Here is a 21,992-nt window from a genome sequence, read left to right as displayed (position 1 = left end):
GCTTTTGGTTATGTGGATAATCGTTCAAATAAAGCCAGATGTCAGAAAAATTTTCTACATCCTTGAATAGTAAAAATACTTGCGAACGCAATGACCTGTCAAAAAAACTTTCCTTTTCGTTCTAAATATGCAGTGTTACAACATCTTAATATAAAGTTCTAAAATTTCATATCAAAACTTCTATGAAATGAATTCTTTCGAACTAAAAATGTGTCTTTTGCGTTTTTCCAAATATTACTATGTATATCTATGATTACACACTACATTCAAATTAAACCTACCAATTTCTAAAAATGTAAGCAAAAAAACATTATTTACAAATAAAAAGTTTTTTTTTTATTATTTTTTTCTCTAAGGTGAAAAAACTTCACGGACCTTCTCTAACTTCACAGACTTTTGTTTAAAAATAGCGGAAAGTTACACGCAACCTTGTGAGTAAGTATGTGCTTAAAATACTTGATTCTGAATGTTAGGCTTCGCAAAATTATTCCCACAAAAAAATACAGTTGAATTTATTATTTTCACTATCAATATTTAAGTTACTTGAAGAACAAAATGTTTGTAGATTAAATGAAAAATCTAAAGACGACGCAATCCTTTTGACATTGAAACTGTTTATTCACAGGAAAATGAGAGCTAATAACCGAATTTTACAAGCTGAAATACCTTTTTCATTTGGTCTAGAAATCCCCGGTAGATTTTATTTTTCGTTGCATGTATATACAAGTGCTCCATATAGTAAAGTATTTATTATTTTATTTAATAATCTGAATCAATTTAGATTTTTAAAAAATCGATTTCTCAGGAACTATTCAACCGATTTCCCTCAGATTTTATATTCGGTAATAAAAAATTACATTCTTTAAAAAGATTTTAAAAAAAATTATATGCCTTACTATTCAAAATGCGTTAGAGTTTTATTGAAATAAATAATAAAAATAATAAATATTTACTAAAAGTAATATTTTTGTATAAAATTGTATTTTATAATTTTTTGCAAAAACTTTTCACATTCATTTAAAACATTCTCGAGATATTGCGAAATACGCAAAAAGTTTGCATTTATATTTAAGGATCTGAACTTTGGACAGCTCTTTTGACTCAACTAACCAACAAACAAGGACCATAATTCTCATATAGAGGTTATTATGTTTTGGGGGTCAGAAATCCGAATCCTTTGGGGAAAAAAAGCATGTTTATTCTGACAAAGCGCTTTTTCAAATCTGATTTTGTAACTTAAAATAGCGTCTGAACTAATCAATTAGCATATTTGAGCTCACTCACTTTAACCATTAAGATTAAGTTCCTGAATGTAGAGATCCGATTAGGGTAGTTATTCAGGGTAGTCCGGTTATTTTTTCTCACACTGATTACATAATTATACAACATGCAATTTTGGACAATCTATATAGATGCATTTTATGCTAGTTGTATGGAAAATATTTTTCTTCTTACAGTTCTATTTATTACTCAGTAATGAAGCTTAATGAAAGATATACCAAGAAGACTACCTTTACATCATTGGTAAGTTTAAATCAATTGGAAAAATGACTCAAAATATAAAAAACGCACAAAAATATTAACACAGTTTTGCATAGATTTCATAAAAGTAATGAAAACAAATTTTAAATATACTTCTTCAAAAATTAATTACTCCGAAACCTTTAGACCGATTTTTTTTTAAATTTCGTATTTTGCTGTTTAATCTTATATTTGCGGCTGGTACAACATGTGGACCATGTATAATGGTACAACATAGTAAACCGTTAGCAAAGGGTTAAATTACTTTCTATAAATTGATGTCAGATCTCGTGTACTTTACAATTTAAATTTTTTGGATTATTTTTAAATAAAAATTAATAAAAAATATTAAATGTTTTTTTTGCATGAAGTTACGTTTGCGTAAACAAATCTTATGATTGTCTGAAAAAACTACCGATTCGTTTAAAGGATTCACGAGATATGGTAAAATACGCACAGCAATGAACAATTTAATTTAAGGGGTCCTAACTTTTCAAACTGTTTGGAACCATATCTTCCAGATTTTGGCTATAGTCCAATCCATATTTCGAAGGTCAATAATCTAAATACCTTGGAAAAGCAAGTAGCTTTGTGGACAAACGGTACATTTTTGAGTCTGACTGCATAATATAGAATATCGTTTGCTTTAAGTGCCATTCTGACATATGCCAATCAGAATGCCTGCTGGAAATTAAGCGAATTTTTAAGGCATAGGGCCACGTTTCCTGTTTTCGTCAAAGGTGCCCTCTATAGCCAAGAATATGACTTGAGTCACACATACGTCATTGCCCGTTTCACAAAGAGTACCCAATCATACTCCATTTATTCATCCACAGTTCGTATTTTTGACCTGAACCAGAGGACTTTCATTCTCCAATTGAGTGTACCCAGAGAAATTGACTTGTTAAGGGAACTTTGAGAACTTTTTGACCCCGGCAGATTTAAGGTACACCAGTACACATTTTTTTATAAAGAACAGATATTGCGCATTAGGACTTAGTTTTAAGGGTTCCAGGACTTATTCATATGTACAGGCGATATTTTAAGTTAAAAAAATAAAATGCAAAAACTCCCTTTCCCTGAATGACCACATACATTTTTTTGACTGATTATAATTTTTTTTTGGCAATCAAAATGTAGCCGAAATCTGGAAAACACGGTCGCAGAGTGGTTGAAAATTTGGGCCACATTATGTTAATTTCCTTTTTGTGTTTAATGTTACATCTCCGTGACTAATGTAGAGAATTTTTTTTGCTTATAATTATAAAATTTGTTTTTTCAAATATAATCTCGCGTAAAATTTTTTTTTTATAATTATATATAAATTCTTATTGTTTCATTAACTAATTGGTAGTAAAAACTAATAATTGTGAAGATTCATTAAAAATTTTATTCACTTAAAAAATATACATTCTTAATTAAAAAATTTTTTCGCTTCAACAAAATATACATTCGTGATTAAAATTTTTATTCGCTTCCGAAATATACAAATTGGAAATAACAATCGACATGTTTCAAGCGTTCAAAAATAGGCACCCATTTTCAGGACTTGTCAAACGTGAATGAGAAGAAACAAAAAATATTCGAAATATAAAACTTAAATTTGCCAATGAAAAATAGAAAAATAAAAGTGCAAACAAAATTAATCACAAGAGTCGAGAGAGAGAGAGAAAAGGTGAATAACAGAACAAAAAAAAAAAAAAAAAAAAAACCCACAGTGGCCGAGAGGGGCAAATCAGGATAAAATGCATTTCCAGACTCTTCAGAGAGATAGAGAGGAACTACTGTTGCAAACAAGGAAATCAGCATTCATATGAAAGAAAAGCGATTCCTGGGCATCAAGATGTGACTGAATTAATTTTGGCATGCCAACATTATAGTTTTTAAAAATACAAAGATTAGTGGGAGATAAAAACGATTTTAAATGCGATCTGTTATATGATATAAGGTAATCGTTATATATTCTAAGCAACAAAAATTACTTCCCATTTATTATTAAATTTTTTCAGGTACACTTGATTATTTTTCAAATTCAGGAATCTTTTCATTTCGTCACTTTCAACATATTAATAAAATGTGCTTTCATAAAATTATAATGATAATATATTTTAAAAACAAAATTATTGTTTTCTGTCGACTTTAAAGGAAAAAAAGAATGATGCATAGAAGAAACCACGGGGGTTGGTGGGCTGAGCTTTCTAATTAGTTAAGGAAAAGTAAGATTAAAAGAATTCAACTGGCAACGATTCGAACTCAAGCGTCTCGTTTGCTAGCCAAGTTTCCTGCCACTCGACCACTGTGTTATTTCCTTGTTTGATTTAATTGTATAAAAACAATTACATAGCGGGAAAGGATTTAAAAATCTAAATTTCTTTATAATTGAAAATGTATTTTAACCATATTATTTCAACCATTTTCACTGAATTTATTGAAAAATAATTAGTTTATTTTTCGTTATTTAGTAATATTTTTAAAATGGTGCTATATATTATATTATAAGCGTGTTATATTATATTGTATTATAAGCGTGTGCCACATTTTCTTGATTTACTTAAGTAGCTTCAGAAATTGGGACCATATTTTCATTTTTGAAACAGCCTACCCCTATATTTTGATGATCAAGAATTCAAATCCGTCGTATAGCATACAATTTCAGAAAAAAAAACATGTATTTGAATGATTTCTTAACCTAAAATATCGTCTGCAAATTGTTTAATTTTATCTTTTCGAACCAGTAAGATTTCACGTTGGCACACGATCGATCATTAGATCAAAAATTATTATGACATTTTGTTTTTTCATATTTACCGATCTGATGTTACCATAGAGCAAATAATATGTTACTAATATGTTGTAGTACTGTCTAGTTACTATGTTTGGAATTGTTTTCTATGTGTTTTATATACTGATGAATTATAAAACTTTCTGCTTTCCTTCAAATATAACAACATTTTTAATTTAAAGCGTAACAGTTTTAAAGCTGGTACTAAATAATGAGATGAACGGTAAAAATAGTACTTTTTACGAATAAAAACTCTCATAACTACTGAATTATGACTCGCATTAACTCTTGATGCATTTTCATTTAATTTAACATAAAAAATTTCAGCATCAGACGCGTCAATATAAGTGAGCGCACCATATTTTTTATGTATAAAATAATTATAATTTCTAATTGCTTTTTTCCATTTTTTTTCTGGTGAGTTTACTTTATGCTTACTCAATTCGTTCAATCCACTTTTCTGTTATTTTACTGTATAATGATAAATAGTATATTCCGTCAGCATCTTAAAGGTATTTATTTGTGGTTTACTTAAATTGCTTGCAATAAATATTTATGTACAACATATTTGTGATTTTTCCAGGGCGTGAAATTTCCAGTAAATATTAATGAAGTAAGTACGCATTTCTTAAATTTGCACAAAGACTCTTTTACTTCACTTTTTTTCTGTCTTAATAGTCAGCTCTTGCAGAACTTACTGTAAAATATACTGATGTCAGATATTTTGGCACCATAATTATTTATAAGCTGGAAAACTGATGGAAAATTAAATAAACCAACGATTTAATGTTGGCAATAATCATTTTTTATCATGAGACGAATGTAACATTAAGTGAATTACATAACATTGCTTAAGCATTGCGTAGAAATGCTGTACCACATCAGTGTCGTCAAGTGTATATTTGGAAGAATCATTTTGCTATTTATCCGGCAGAAGTAGTTTGAAAATGGATATTTTTGGAAGGTTTTTTTTCTAACTTAGTTTTGCTTTTTAGACTCTTATGAAGACTCTTATTTTACTATAACATCCAAACATCAAAAACAATAACAGCATTCGAAAATTTAGAAATTTATTAACTATGTGCTTAGCTATCTAAAGGACTTAAATGTTATAACAAAAAAGATTTCCGAATCATACTTATAAAGCTATTTTAACATATTTAGCAACGATAAAAATAATTTCCGGGAATAAAAAATTCCATTTAAATGCAATAATAGTATACCTTTAATAAAAATCTTTTTTTATTTTAGTGAAAAGTATGCATTTTATCAAAAATGCTATTGCCGCGAAATTCGGTACCTTAAATAAAAAGGTCTATTTTTGGGGCAATTGTAAAACCCAATGATACTATCCAAAAGTTTAAATTGGATTAAAAATCACTTTTATAAAAAAAAAGAAACGACATTTAGTCAAAGTATGGCTAAGAATTTTTTTTTGTTAAAAAAATGTTTTTCAAAATCTTACAAAAATATTTCATAATACGGAAAGTTATCAGTTATATTTTTAAATTTTATTTATTTATGTATTGATTTTTTTGCATTACATATCCTTACTTGTTTAAAAATATTATCTGTCAAATGAAGTTGAATGCTAAGAAAAAAAGTAAATGTTATAAAAAAAATTTCTTCATTTGGTGAGATGTTAGCTTCTTTTTCTTCCTTACATATCCTTTCCTCATTTAAAAGCATTATCTGTTAAATAAAGTTTGTGTGTGTTTTCAATGTTTAATTTTTTTCTTTCCATTCCGTCCTGTAGCAAGACTGTATTGATGAAAAAATGTGGAAACCAGAGTAAGTATTTCTTTTAAACATCTCAAAATCAGACAGTTTTAATAATAAATATGTGTTGAAAGAAGTATCACTTGCAAGTTCTATAACTCGCTGCTTTTAATTTTTTAATCTATTAGTATTTCTAAAAAAATAATAATAATAATAATATTTTTAAAAACCGCGTTTTTGTAGTGGAGAATAATAATTAAAAAACAAAAATTTGAAAAAGGAAAAGCGTGGGGCACATGAAATGCATAACAATAACAGTATGTGTGCTTATGAGAATATGTGTATGTATATCCGTAATTGTATCTGAATGTGGATGTGTATGTGGAATATGTTTGTGTATATGCATGTGTATGTGGATGTATATGTGGATGTGGTTGTGCATGTGTGTGAGTAAGAAAATGTGTATATGTACTTTTATGTATTTCATGCACCCCACGTTTTTCATTTTTCAAATTTTTGCTTCTTAATTATTATTCTCTACTACAAAAACGTGATTTTTGAAAATATTAATTTTATTTTTTTTTTTGTACTCACTTCCAAAATCTCAATTCTTTCATTCACTGTATCTAAAACTTTTTAACTGACATGTGACACTAATTTGAAATAATCGAATCGACAACCGATTGAAATAATCGAATCGACAACGAATCGATGACAATCGCGAAAATAGTAATTTTTCTTTATTTTTAATTTGATTTTATTTTGTATGTCTTTTTTCTCTTCATTTTCATGCATTGTCATCCAATTCTGAAGCATGTGCCAAATTTGAAGTCTGTAGCTAGTCGGGAAATCAGCTTAAAATCGATTACAAAATTCCACCCGAGCAGACATACACGAAGGCAAGTTGATATAAACGTGGTAAAAATGAACCATTACATCGGATTTCAAACTGTTATTTTTTTCTTGAAGACATTAAGGGAAATTTTAATTGATTTTTCGTTTAAGAAGGTTTTATCTCTTCCTCAGAAGAAGATGGAAGAGCTAATTAAAAAAAAATAGTGAGTGGAGTCTCTCCGCTCGGAAGAAGTGAAACTTTGCAACGCGGAAATGTAAATAGGAAGGGGTAGAAATTGATTTTTAGTGAAATCATATTGTTTCTTTAAGACAAACTTTATTAACATTTCTTACAATTCACAATTGATCGCATCTCTTAATTATCATTTTCGAGTGGAGAAATATCCAAATCTATAACATTTACAATGGGATTATGATAACTAAAGTAAGATACGGAATGTTTGAGTTCTATTTTTTCAATGTTTCTTGCAAAAACTGCATCAATGGTAGTTCCCCCTTTGGTTGTTGGATTCTTCCTACCATTTATCATTTCCAATCCAAATTTGTCTTTAGTGAAGGTTAATAATGTTATAGCTACAGGTAACGAGAAATTCACATTAAAATCTCCTGCAAGGATCACAGGCCGCTCACAATAATCAATTTCTTCACCACAGAGCTTATGAACCTACAGTGGATAGTGGCAATAAATATTTTGCAATAAATAATTTAATATCCCTCATGGCTGTATTTGGTGAAATATAAATCGTTCCGTTAATATATCCAGTGGTGGCAAAATTCTTGGCTTTAGAGGATATTTGAAATCATTATAAATTGCATAAGTTGGTATTTTGTTATGTTGCGCTGACTGAAAACACGTTGCACACAATTCGATACTTTCTCTCGGAACATTTGGTAAGATTCTGTCTAGAACTTCATGACCAATATCTGAAGAGAGTCCTCTCAAATCTTGTTTAAACCATTATCGATCACATATCGAGCATGCAAAACCAAAATTGTTCTTGGTGAATTTTGTTCTAATGTAGTTGTGAGCTTTCTTATGCTGATGGAATTCAGTATATGGGACTTGTGGATTTATCCTTGTATTTTCGTTACCAATATTGCTGGTATTTTCATCAGCAATTTCCATTGAACCGTCGTAGGTTTTCGCAGCCCTCGTTGATTCCCGTTGAGGTTTTTTCTTTACTCTATATTCTCGCTGATATTGTGCGGGTGTTTTCTTCTTTTTTGGCTTTGCAAAACCAATATCACTACTCGAAGGCCCAGCAGTCGTTGGTGGATTAATAGAAGGCTCGTTTGAGGATTAATAGAAGGCCCAGCAGTCGTTTGTGGATTAATAGAAGGCCCAGTAGTTGTTAGTTGGTCTACTATAGTTGATTGATGAATGGTAGTAATTCCCCCTGTCGAAATTGATGGAATTACAGCTAGGGAATCAATGAGTATATTGTCACGTTTGGCATTTCTACATGCTCGGTACTCTCTCTGATATTCCGCGGCTGATTTCCTTTTCTTCGATGTTACTGATCCTGCGACGTTAATTGTAGAAGAATCAGCAGTCGTAGAAGGATCACTAGTTCCATTCAACGACTCTTTTTCCTGCTCCGCTCGCTTACGTGCTCTTTAATCACTGTGATATTGTGAATTTTTCCCTCGTGGACCTCTTGAACCAGTGGAAGTGCTTGTGGTTGCCTCATCGTCTCGCCCTGGAAAATGTATTTCTATTAATAATGTATGTGAATGCGTCATAATGTAATTTCAAAAGAGAAAATCTAACAATCAATTGATATTCACAAGAGACGTACCTTGACATAACCTTAAGTCCGTCGCATTGTCCGTGGGATTGTTCTCACTCATTTCTTACAATTGTTATCCACTAAATTTGAAAATAAAAAATACTACCCTATTAAATTATATGTGTATCAAATCAAACTAAAAAAACAAGTAAATGAAGTACTGAATATTATAAATTGAAATAGAGCAATAAAATAGAACAACAAGTACGTATTTCAGCTAATTTCACTACCCTCACACTGTTTACTTCGCTGCATAGCAAGAATACCACGCGCATGTGCTTGAGATCTACCGACTCACTCTCTTTCTCTCTCCTACTTTCTACCTTTGTGTATCTTTCTTTCTCTCTCTCTCTCTTGCGTTGGAATATTGGACGCTACTCGTTGCTAACGCTCGCGCTGGCCTGTAACAGGTATACTGCGCGCAGGCGTTCGAGTGCCACGCATTCACTCTCGCCCTGTCTCTTTCGATTCCCCCTCCCCAGGAGCGTTGAACGTTTAACGCAACAGTGCATTCATACCCCCTCCATGATAGCGTTAAACGCAACCTTGTTAGAAGTCGCATTAGAAGTTTTACTTCAAAAATAGATTCACAAGAAAAACAGGTTTACTTTCACTTTTAATCAAAAGCCATATCATTTCATATATCAAATCTATCTCATGAGAACTATATTTAAAGAGTTTAAAAGAAAGGTTACTTATCGGTATTAGCATGTTGTCACAGGTAATTTAAAATACATTTTGGTGCGAATAAAATAAAATTATTTATGTATTAAGATGGTTAGATGGGTTGAAATCATTTGAATAAGTACTTATATTCGTATTATATTTGGATATAGTCATTATTAAAAATAGTTAATGATTGAATATCATAATGAACAAATTAAGGCCGAAAATAGTATAAAAGGTAATTAAATAAAGGGGAATGTAATTGTTAAGGAAAGTGGTAGTACAAGGCTGTCGTGGTATAGCAATAACCCAATAGGTTCAAAGTGTCACAAAATGTGGGGTTTGAACAAATTGGGTAAATTGGAATCACCAAATTTTGAATAAGGGTGAAAATTAATCAAAATCAAAAATTAGAAGATAAATAAGGTAATGGCATGCTATATCCAGATACAAATTTAACCTTTAATTGAAAGATGATGTTTCCAAAAAAGAAAAACTAATACATTCTCTTAACAATAAAAACGGTCCTCACCCCACACAATCACAGGAGGACATTTGAAAAGAAAACCATCAATAGAAGACAGGCAAATAAATTCTTCAGCATGATACTTAATTATTAACAAATCATTTCATTCAGTGACACATATCTTTCCTTGTATTTACTACACAAGAAAGGCCATTATTTGAAATGGGTGACGGGAGAATTCGACGTCATGCATGAAAGTAAAATGTAAAAGAACGAGTGATTTGACCGTTAAAAAAAATAGAGAATGAAAGCTTAAATTTGAGAGAGTCTTTTTAGCGTTGAAAAAAAAATTAAAGGATACGATGAAGATATTTAATTTTCAGAAATTAATATCATAGATCTAATTAAAATTATAGGCTAAGGATAGAATTTAAAACATGAATTCCCTCGATATTGACCGAAGTCCGCATCTCGGAGAAAAAAAAAAAGAGTAACCAGCGAGGAAACACGAAAAAGAGAATCTGTACAAAGTATCTTAAAAAAATTGTTAGCTGGTGTAGGACCTGAAGTGGTTGGTTCTAATGCCACTTGCCACACAGGCAAGCCTGCTTGGTGAAACCGAGCAGATTTAAGGCAGAGTGAGCGATTCTTGTTTTTCCGTGGCACCATCTATGGCCAAGAATTCGACTTCCGCCACATCATACGTCACACCTGTTTATAAGGCGGACCATGCCGGCCATCCCTGCCTAAAAAGTGAATTTAAAGAGGAGGAGAGTTTTCAAAATTGAAAGAAAGAGATTGGTTAAGTTAGCCACTGTAAAAAAGTAAAAGAAGAAAAAGAAAGGCGGGTATAGAGGGGTTGGCGTATTGATAAAACATACCGTAGATTGTAAAGGGGTTGGCGAAAATATCTATCGGCGTTGAAGGAGCGTCTCGCAAATCTCCAAACAGCTGTGTGCTTATGTTTTTGTTTTGTTTTCGGTATCACGTATCTATCATTCACCAAGTTATATATGGGTGTCACATTTCAGAGTTTCAAATAAGCTGATCTTCATTAGATTCTTCTACATTAAATGAAATATAAAGCGTATTTTTTTGTTATAGCTCCGACATAATCGTTTGTAATTGTTAACATAATTGTGTTTATTAGCGTTTTTTAGAAGATCGTAATAAAACTAAGATAAAAAAAATTATATATTATTACCTCCATAGCCCCCTTCTGTATTTTCATAACTTTCATTAAATGTATACGCGTATTTCGAGTAGTGAACTTCTTTACCTACTCATCCACTTATTAAAATTAATAATTTCACAATAACCTCTAATCCTTAATAATGAAATGATTATTACAATAAAGTTTGTTTTAAAAAAAAATTATTGTTCAGCAGTGACTTTGTTACTAATTCTATATTCATTAATTAAACTTAATGGTTCTGCTCGATAACCATTTACAATTTTTTTTAAATTTTATTTAATTTTCAGTTATTATGGAATTCCTTAAATATTTTTCGACGTAGAGGTTATTTAGCAATAATGCGAAAAGCTGAAATTTATAAATGTATAATATTTATAAATGTTTAAAAGAATTATTAGCAGCTATTTTGTACTAATTTTTTTAGTTGAAATGCTCATTATACACAGTTTTATAAAAATAATCGTAAAATTCATTGAGCGATGGACACATTGACATTTTAAAATGCAAGTAGAATTCAATAATCATTTCATTTCATAACTGTAAAACGGTAGATAAGTAACTTCGTTATCAAGTTTTACATGATACGAGAATATTATATATGCTATTGCTTTATAATGAAAGAACAACATTTTAAGTTCTAAACTTTTTGTGGAAAAGAAAAAAAAAAACGAAATTTTTTTCCTGTCATCGGTGTTAGCGATTAGAGAGTGTTTTATCGTATAAATGTTAAGTCAGTACTGTTCCATTTTAAATAAAAATGCATTTTGTTCCGGAAAAAAAATTACTTGAATTTGTCAATAGAAATTCCCTAATTATTGTAGCAAGAACTTTTAAATTTCTAATCAAACTTTCCTCTATTATAATTTTGTGCAAATAATTATTATTAATAATATAAATGACTATTAAAAGGAATTAATTGAGAATGTTCAATTTTAATAAATTAACTGTTTACGCAATCAGATTAATAACTTTTTTCATAATTTACAAATGGAGAAAAAGTCTTTTACAGTTTAAAAGTGAAAAGAAAAATAAAGTTGAGATTAAATTTATAAAGTAAGCATAACTCGAAGGAGGTTGAAGTAAGGGCATTAGACGAAGTGATTGTGTTTTTTTTAAGTATTATTTAGAAAGAATTTTTCTAAAAGTATTTCTTTTAAAGTTTTTATCATAACAAGTATAAAGTTTTAAAAGTTTTTGAAGTTTTAAATAAGTTTTTAAAGTTATATAAAGTTTTTAAAGTTATTGAAAGTTAAGTTGATGATTTTTAAGTTGAAATGAATGCCGCCCTGCTTTGCATATTTCAAATATTATTTCTAAAGAAATGTATAACTTAACATTAAACACCCAGGACCTTACAATTGTAAATCAAACAATCACTACATTTATTTATTAAAAAACACTCTTATGACCTGATAATAAATTGATCTAAATCTTAAATATGAGTTTTATAACATGTAATTTATTTAAACTCAGCACATACATCTAACCTCTGTTGTCGCCAATGTCTCAATTTTCAAATATAAATTTTCTTTTATAAATTTTCTGATATTTTCATATAAAGGATAGTATTAAGTTCGAGAATTAAAAATTTGTGCCCAAAAAAGTTGCTAAAAATTATAATTATTATTAATATATGACAACAGGAAGTTTTTAATTGAAGGTTGAAATTTTTTTTAATTATGTTATTTTTTAATTATATTTTTAATTACCAAACTCATATAACAGTATTTAGGAATCTATAAATTTATGTTACGTATGATAGTTGCATTATAACTTGTACGCAATGCGTGTAAATAAAATATATTTTTAAAATTGTGCATTTTCTATTAATTGCATTTATTATTCTTATATTGAAAAGGTATCAAGTTATCTATGACCTCCATAATGAATGAAGAATTTACCGACTTTTATATATATTAAGGAATTGAATCAATTTTTCACAAAGTTTAAAATCTCATCTCATTCCAAAAAAAAGTTATTTCATAAAATTGTGCAAAAAAGTAATTTAATATATATTTTTTTATAATGAATGCTTCTAGTAATGAAACAAACGCTTTCAAACTTTATTTTAAAAATATTGATTATTTCGTTTACAAGAAACTATTACTTTAAAGCGTGATAACATTTTTGAATACTCTATTTTTTTTCTAGTAAATAATATGTCTTTGTTAATTTCTAAAAAAATAATCTTTATAAAAAAGCTTACATTATTCTTTTATAGAGAATATTGATTTCATAGAAAATATCACTAAAATAAAACAGGTTATGTTTTCTTACAATAAAAGTTAAATAGAATTAATTCTTCAAAATAGCGTTTCAATAAAACATAGTATTAAAATGTTACGTTATTTTTTGTGATTGGTTCATTAATAAATTATTTTTATTTCTTCGCAAACACAATTCTTGTAAAAAAAATTAAAAAATTGAATCTGTTTTATCAAAAAACTAGATCGTTTTATAAAATATAAATTATAGCGCTTAATAAAATATGAATACAGTGTATTTGTAAAGTGATCCTGACAATAAAAAGGTGTTATTTTCTTTTTTATTTTCTCTGCTAAAAGGAATTAATGAGTTATTTTTATTCATAATGGCTAGTCGAGGAGAAGAAGAAAATATCGAATTACACTGCTTAGGTTAATGTAATTTCGTTCTCCCACCACATTTACGCGTAATCCATCGCCAACTCCACCTGCAATCGCCACGTTTACAATCTACGGTATGTTTTGTCAATACACGAGGGGTTGACTCTTCCCACTGGAAGGGCGATGACCGCGTTGACCATGAATAAGGTCAACCAGAAAGTTAAAATAAATATAATTGCTATATTAAAAAAAGGAATAAAGTTTTATAAAAATTAAAGCATTACATATAATTAAGAATTAATTGTTACTTTTCATTAAATGTAAATGTGACACGTGTCGTAACATCTTAGCTAAAAAGCATCATCTGATCCTCTTTAGGAAAACAAAGATTCCGGTATATTCAAAGCGAAAATTTATATAAACTTTTTTTTTCTTTATAAGTCACTTAACCTTGATTCGAATCCTTGATTCAATCCAAAAGTTAAGTATGGAATAGCATTAAATAATTCGACTTTTTATTTTTGTAGGTGTGGAAGTTTTGGCATAAATATACAGTTTGACGATTTTGAAATTTCCAATGTCACGCACAAGCCGAAATTCGAGGTAAAATTATGACTCTTTGCATATTAAATAACTGGTTTAAAATTACATTTTGGAACAATTTTTTGTTTGTTTTCTATTGCATATTTTTTAGCAGATTATTAACACTTTCGTATAGCTGACTTAAAATCTGCAATTCGTTCCTTTCTTCAACCTACAGTTTTTGAACTGATATTTTTGGTCTATTTTTTGTTTACGTTATGTATTTTTAGCGAAGTTTATAAACGCTATATATAACAGAGACTGCGTAAATGTTCCTACAAACTTCTAGGAAAATGAGGATTAAAATTGCATGGGAGCCTTTGCTGGAAGTGTCGTCATACGCCACAAGGGGTGTTTCTCTGTTTTAAACTTTTTCTTCGCGTGTTTCTGAACGGGTTATAATATGAAAGTACCTTACCCATGCACGATGACAATTTTCGGGCATGGGTTCCAAAGCAATTTTAATCATGATTATGCTCCGTAACTGTTCCAGAAGTTTTTTGCAACATTTATCCAACCCTATGTTATACATAGCGTTTTAAAACGTGTACATTTTGACAAAAAATAGATTAAAAACGTCATTTAAATAAATCCGTAGTTAGAGGAGCAAAACTAATTTTATATTTTAAATCCCCTTCCCCAACTATGGCAAGATCAAGTATTTGCAAAAATGCAGCAAAAAATTTGCTCCCCCGTGTCATCAATTCACTATTGTAGCAATCAGGCACAACTATATTAAATTTTAACTGCAAACGAAACTAATCGAAAAGAAGAAAAATTCCGCTCCTAAAAAAATCACGAAAAGCATCTTCTAATACCGCTCTGATTTTGGACTTGTGACTGTACTTGAATTTAGTTATTTTGTTTTGCGAGAATACTTTTATAGAAGTTTTACTCGCTGTTCCATCATGCAAGGGGAATTTTCAAGCCAGTGGAAATGGATTTGGAGGTTAAGAATTTCTGCCTAGCCAACAGAGGGCACTGTAATCATTCACAATAATTCTGATTATGTTTCACTTGTGTTGCGGACAAAGGATTGGCATGGGAGGCTTATTGAGAAGCCTAACAAGTATCTTATGTTTGCTTGTTTTTACTTTTTATGTTATTAAATTTGATTGTTATTGAATATGGGCTTTAATTCGATGCCCTCTACACTGAACCATTCTGCTACATAGAGTTTGTGAGTTTCATTGGTCTAGTTACTATTTTTCCTCCCCTGTTGCCATCACGAAAAAATTTTACATCAATAGCATGCTTATCGTAACTATGCTAACTGAAACGCAACAACTGAGCTTCTTCGTTAAAATAATGATATTGATTCTTTCCAAAGAAGGCCAAGGGCCCTAGTACCAGTTTCACTGAATCTAATTCCGATCGAAATGAAGCTCTCGTGACGTCATAAACCCGTGATTGTCAGTCAGGCCGTATTACGAACTCTTGATTCGCTCGGAACTAAATTCCGGTGCGAAATAACTACGAATCCCATTCCGGCAGGTTTAAGAGTTAGCGAAATCTATATTCCGATAAGAGTTTGTTTATTTTGGTTCCTGACGCTGTTTTCCGTCATAGAGCTAGCTATTGCTGAAGAGAGTGATCGAAACACCATTAAGAGAAAGATCTATCAGCCCAAAAAAATTTAAGGTCTTCCAGTATCCCGACAATGAAATTAGAAGTCAATTTAGATTGACTAAAAACAACTGTGTTGATCTCATAGGAAAACTTAGACCCACGTTTCTTTATTGAAATCTGGATTGTTTTCTAGATATTCCACAATCATTTTTTGCTGGTGAACATTAATTTTTACACGTGAAGCCATTTGAAAATATTAAGTTGTAATTTTACTCTATACTACTCTCTAAACTTCAAATAGACACACGCTTGGCCTAGAACATATAAAGTTTTTGAAAATGTATGAATTTTTAAGCTTTCAGTTCTAAGTTAATGCGATTTTAGCTCGCACAGAAGAAGAGAAAACAAACATATCGTTGCCAGATTAATAATTTAGAATTATAGTAATTTTCTAATTGGTCAAAGTTAGTCCTGCCTACAAACTTCAATTTCACCGGATCGCAATCGGAATGGCGATTTCGATTGCGGATTCCGGTATGCTCATCATACAGAAAAGTGGATTTTACGAAATTGGCAATCCGATGAAGGATTGGCAATCCGATGCTAGTTTCCGAGCGGAATCGTTTTAGAGTGGAATAAAGTTTGGTGAGTTGGTAATAGGGCAACAAGTCCAGTGTCGAAATTACACTCAGTATTTAATTATGCCTTTTGCTGCTGTGCTTTTCCTGATTTCTGTAGGTCTGATAAATTTTTTGTTAGTTGAGCTTATTTTAATTGCATCTTTGAGACTTTTTATAAACTATTTTTAAAATATTTTCCAACAGAGAATCAAGAAGTTTGTAATGCCTTACTTCTATACAAATAACCACACCAGATTTTCAAACAATAAACTTAACTTTATTCAATACCAAAAGAAATTAGGCATTATTTCGACTCAAAGCCTCCAGCTCTTACCAAACCATCCCCCGACCAAGACAAACGTGCATCTACCTTGATTTCTAACATACCTCCGAAGAGGTGACAAAAAAAGAGCCAAGTGCGCCTCAACGATCGCCAAACATTACACCTTTCTCCCTAAGATAATGATTATATTAGACAATAATTAATCGTTAATCTGAAAAAAAAAAACAAAAAAAAAACAAAAAAGAAACAACTGTTTGCGTTCAACAATAAAAATACTAAAAATACACAATGATACATACGATAAATATGATAATGCACAATCATTTCAGTGACAATAAATAGCAACATTAAACAATTGAGATATTCAAACTACTCATATATAAGTTCAGTTATCATTAATGTAATCACTGTAACGTTAGTTTCAATAATTCAATTCTAATTTAATAGCAATGCAAGAACCATTATTCACTTTAACTATAACCTGCTGACACGGTAATATTAGTAATAATTAATACTCATATTATTTAAACAATTATTACTACGAACAAAAATATAAAGAATACTTTTTAACCATGACATCTTAAAGATCATGTATAAAACATTATAATTTAATAATTATATTTCCATGGGTTTTAATCATATCTTAAAATGAGGCATATAAACAATGAAATTTATTATTTCTGAAACACTACATCCATTATTGAAATATAATGGATGTAGTGTAGCACTTACCTTAAATATCTGTTATTTTAAAATTTATCTACTCATTCACAAGTAAATCTCAATATAAGCATATAAACACTTAGAGTCTCTAATCAAAAAATTAAAAGTCATAAAATAAATTTTAACACTAACTGCCTAATTAAGTCTACATTAACCTTGGCAGTCCATAGTTATTTTCTCGTTACTCACCTGAAGTAGGGAGTCTTGAAAGAGCATCAGCGATTTTAAGGTTTCTGCCAGGACAGTGATGGATGCGTAAATCATATTTTTGGATAGCAAGCGCCCACCTTTGGAGCTTGGACGATTGAGGAGCATTTTTAACTAAGAATGCTAATGGATTGTGATCGGTCGCAATTTTGACTGGGGACCCAAATATCCAGAGCTCGAACTTCCTTAATGCCCATACTATTCCATAGACCTCTCGCTCAATTGTGGGCTAATTCTGTTGGGATTTTGAAAGTTTCTGATTGGCATAACACACTGGTATTTGCGAGTCACCTTTCTGTTGAGACAAGCAGGCACCCACTCCCACCTGGGACGCGTCGGAGTGGATGATGAGATGCTCGTTGGGTGTTGGTGTAATCAACTCCGTTGTCTTCGCCAATTTCTCCTTGAGACGTAGGAAAGCAGACTCGTGCATTTCTTTCCATTCAAGCATCTCCGGTTGTTTTTTCTCGTGAGTTAGGTGAGGGGGTATGCGACTTCTGCATAGTTTGGGAAGTATTCTCTGTAGCAATTCGTGAGTCCTAGAAGACTTTTTAAGTTAGTCTCCGTTTTAGATGATTCCAATTTTTGATAAGCCATTATTTTCTCCGGGTCAGATTGATGTTTCCCTGATCCAATCACGTGTCCTAAATATTTTATTTGAGGTTTCGCAAAAGAACATTGATAGTAAATCCTAATGATTCTAATTTTGCAAAGACTTTTTCCAAATCTTGAAGATGGGTTTCGAAGTCTTTTGAGAAAATAGCAATATCGTCAATATTTGATCTTGAAAGCTCCTTGAACTCTTTCAGTGACTTGCTCATAACTCGCTGAAAAGTGGCAGCAGCATTTTTTAATCCAAATGGAAGAACTTTAAATTAATACTGCCCACGGTGAGTTTTGAAATATTTGAGGAGATCTAGCTTGCTTATTACATTGGCTCTTCCTATATTGTACATTAGGTCCACTGCATCTTCCATCGGAAAGTCATCAGCTTTGGTAACCGCATTTAGAGCTCTGTGATCGACACAGAGTCTGATGTTTCCATCTTTCTTCTTTACACAAACTACTGGTGAGCTATCTCAGCTTCGCTCACTTCTATTAGTCCTGAACTTAAAAAATCTTTTATTTCGGCATCAACTCTTGTTTTAAACGCTTCTGGAATTCTATATACGTGAGGTTTCTTTCTTTCAACATTTGAAACCAATCTGATCTTGTGGGATTCCACTTTAAATTTTTTATTTTTCCAGTAAATAATGCTTGATGTCTGTTAATGAGAGTAACTAAACTATTCTTCTGAGTTTCATCCCAATTTTTCAGATCTAAATTTCCTTCAATTTTTAAATATTCCAAAGGAGTTGATAAGTCTTTTCATGGTAGAGTTATAACTTCGCCAAAATCTTCTTAATTTTCGAATATTACTCCTACTGCATTGACACGGGCTTGAAATTTTCTTATTTTGTTGGAATGAACATGTTTCATTTTTCCATCTGGCAGTCTCACCTTATACGAGTGGGAAGGAATAAGACTCACGATTTCTCCAGGGCCACTCCATCTGGATACAGCTTGTTGTTAGAGTCAGGGATAAGTAAATAAACTATGTCGCCACTAGGTCGGCACAGATCTTCTATTGACATATTCAGTGTATTTTTTTTGTTTTCCACTTGCGATCAATTCAGCTTGTTCTGCAGCTTGCTCCATTCTTATTTTCAACTGTTGTAAGTATTCGACAGCTGATTCACTCAAATTTGGAGGAATGGGTATTTCACCAGACCATGATGATTTTAACACTGCCAAAGGTCCTCTTGGCTGTCTTCCATACAGTAATTGAAAAGGTGAGATTCCAGTGAAGCAGTTGGGGATTTCACGATATGCAAATAAAAGATATGGGATATGCTTATCCCAGTTAGAAAGATCGCTCCTTATCACGTGATGAAGCATCTGTTGTAAACTCCTATTCCATCGCTCAACCAGTCCATTGGAAGCACTGTATCCAGGGGTTGAAAATCTTGGATGGGCATCCAATTTTTCTTGAAATTCTTGAGTCAGTCTTGACACAAAATTTGAACCATTATCACTTGCAATGGTATGCGGGATTCCTGTTCGCATGAATATTTCGAGGAGTGCATCATACGCAGCTTTTGCACTTAGCTTCTCAGAGTAATGGCCTCCGGCCATCGTGAGTGTTGATCTATAAGACATAAAATATATTTGTGTTTCCTAGCAGAGGGTGGATCAATGGGACCAATAATTATCGATGTTTACGATTTCGAACGGCAGTCCAGGTCTTGGTACTGGGGTTATCAGAATTTTATCCGACTTTTCTCAGGGCTTCTTAATTGACATTCGCTGCATGTCTCATAAAAGTGTTCCACATCCTGAGAAACTTCTGGCCAGTAGAAGTAATATCTTATTCTTTCTTTGGTCTTCCGCATGCCCATATAGCATCCAAATACAGAATTGTGAGATAGATCGAGTATCTTCCGTTTTACCTAATGGGAGAACTAATTGGCATATTTTTTCTCCAAATAACTTTTCTTCGTGATGCAAGAGTTCTTTCGAGAACTTCCAAGGCTCGCGTAGAGTCGGACATGTTTGTTGTTCTATTTTCAGCTGTTCGGCGCACGACGCTGTAGACTCGATGGGATGGACTGTTGCATTATCCTCTCGCCACTCCCAAGAGCTTGATAGGTTTCCAGGGGCAACGACTGTCTTCTCCCTCTCCTCCTCCCTGCCGTATTTTGTTTCTCTTTCTCTGTTTCATTAAGCAAAACGAACATTTTCTCTTCTTTGTTCTGACGCATTTCTTCTGGGATGTCGGAATTCAAGTTCTTTTCTGGGTCAAGTTCTTTTCTGGGGGTTCTTAAAGAATCAAATGAAATTATTATTGAAACTATAACTTAAAATGAAATATTAGAAAAAAAGAACGTATTGCAACATCACGTCTGTTACCGAGAGTCAACAGACAAATGCGTCATAATGAAGGTTTATAAAATTGCAAACGCAGCAATATTTGAAAAATATGAATAGGGAATTTTTTCCGAAGATGCATTCAATAATATCGTTATTATTATTATTATATATTAATAAAGTGAGTAAGGCAACTTCAGTATCTTAAATAAGAATGAGGAACCCGCATGCTTTTTTATTTATTTCAGATTTAGATTTTTCAGTAAAAAGTATTCTAATTTGATCTACAGGTTTTTGCATTTTTTACATGACGCTGTAATTGCGAACTGAATATGACGTGCATGTTGTTTTAAATTGAAATAACTTGGGAAATATATGTCAGATGAGAAAAAAATATTAAAATGGTTGTTTGATAATACGAAAACCCTATCTAATAACACCAAACTCGAAAGTAGGGCATAGTTTAATGCGAATTTAATGCATTGAGTCCATTTTTTTGAAACTATTTCACACACACATATAATTATTTTTGATCTGATTTGTATCTCTCGATATATTTGACTAATTCCATACTTTCTTAGACATCTTGTATATACAATTCATTCTTTTTCAGTCACTGGAAATATTCAGTGTGATTGGAGGAAACATGGGATTGTGGCTGGGTGCATCTTTGGTAGCCATTTATGATTTGATCGGAAAAGCTCTTAAACTGATAATCGATCGCATAAAAGGAAAAGAGCATAATAAAACTAAAACATCAAAAAGAGAGGATTTTTTCTACAAAAGGACGAAGATATCCCACACCACTTCTACACAGACGTATTCAAGTTAAGGCTGCAGCTGCTTCAAAAATGAAGGCGTTAACAGATAACTGTACATTTTGATTTCTTTTTAATTTTCAATTGATATGTAGAAATAAATTAGGAATGCTTAATTCATTTTGTTAAAACGCTTCAACTTTTGATTACTCAGTTGCTTTTTGTTTATTTGACTAAGTGACTAACACAAAATACACATGGGTTGCAAAAAAGGGCTGATATCGGTAATGTTGTATACAGGGTGTCCCAAAAGGTCGTTTACAAACTTAACATGCAGGTCTGTAATATCATGATGAACAAGATTTACATAGGAACTTGTGTCCGAAAATTAAAACTGCGATCGCTAGAGGGCGATAATTGCACCAAAACGTGAGTGGGAAAAACAATCCTTTCAGGCGTGGACGTTGAAGGATGAATGAGCTTAGTAACGCAGAAATGGCCGACATGCATTACGTATACGGCGCCGCTGATGGAAATGGACAAGCCGCGGCACGGACGTACCTTGAGCGCTTCCCAAACAGACGTCAACCAAGTCATGTTTTGTTTGGACGATTGCACCGCAGATTATGTGAATCAGGTGCTTTCGTAGCACGTAGCCACATCGGTCGAGAACGTGCTGCACGCACACCTGTCGTAGAGGAAACCGTGCTACAGGAGTATGCCATCAACCCGCAAAGAAGTCTCTGAGAAGGCGAACGTGTCTT

General features: G+C 31.7%; 1 protein-coding gene across 1 annotated transcript; it reads left to right on the top strand.

Annotated features, from left to right (window-relative positions):
* Window positions 1-361: 361 nt before the first annotated feature.
* On the top strand, window positions 362-21,330 carry LOC147816511 (acid-sensing ion channel 3-like). The gene is made up of 6 exons (XM_087166521.1): window positions 362-435; window positions 1,458-1,524; window positions 4,887-4,916; window positions 6,060-6,094; window positions 14,107-14,182; window positions 21,084-21,330. Exons 2-6 carry the CDS (start codon window positions 1,477-1,479, stop codon window positions 21,300-21,302), a joined length of 408 nt encoding a protein of 135 aa, XP_087022647.1. The 5' UTR covers window positions 362-435; window positions 1,458-1,476; the 3' UTR covers window positions 21,303-21,330.
* The last annotated feature ends 662 nt before the right edge of the window (window positions 21,331-21,992 follow it).

This window comes from Parasteatoda tepidariorum, chromosome 1 (genome assembly GCF_982258835.1).
Source record: "Parasteatoda tepidariorum strain Cologne lab strain chromosome 1, Ptep-v5.0, whole genome shotgun sequence".
In the NCBI taxonomy this organism is placed as follows: domain Eukaryota; kingdom Metazoa; phylum Arthropoda; class Arachnida; order Araneae; family Theridiidae; genus Parasteatoda; species Parasteatoda tepidariorum.
The sequence above is the reverse complement of the archived record's forward strand: the minus strand, read 5'-3'. Positions and strand labels throughout refer to the sequence as shown.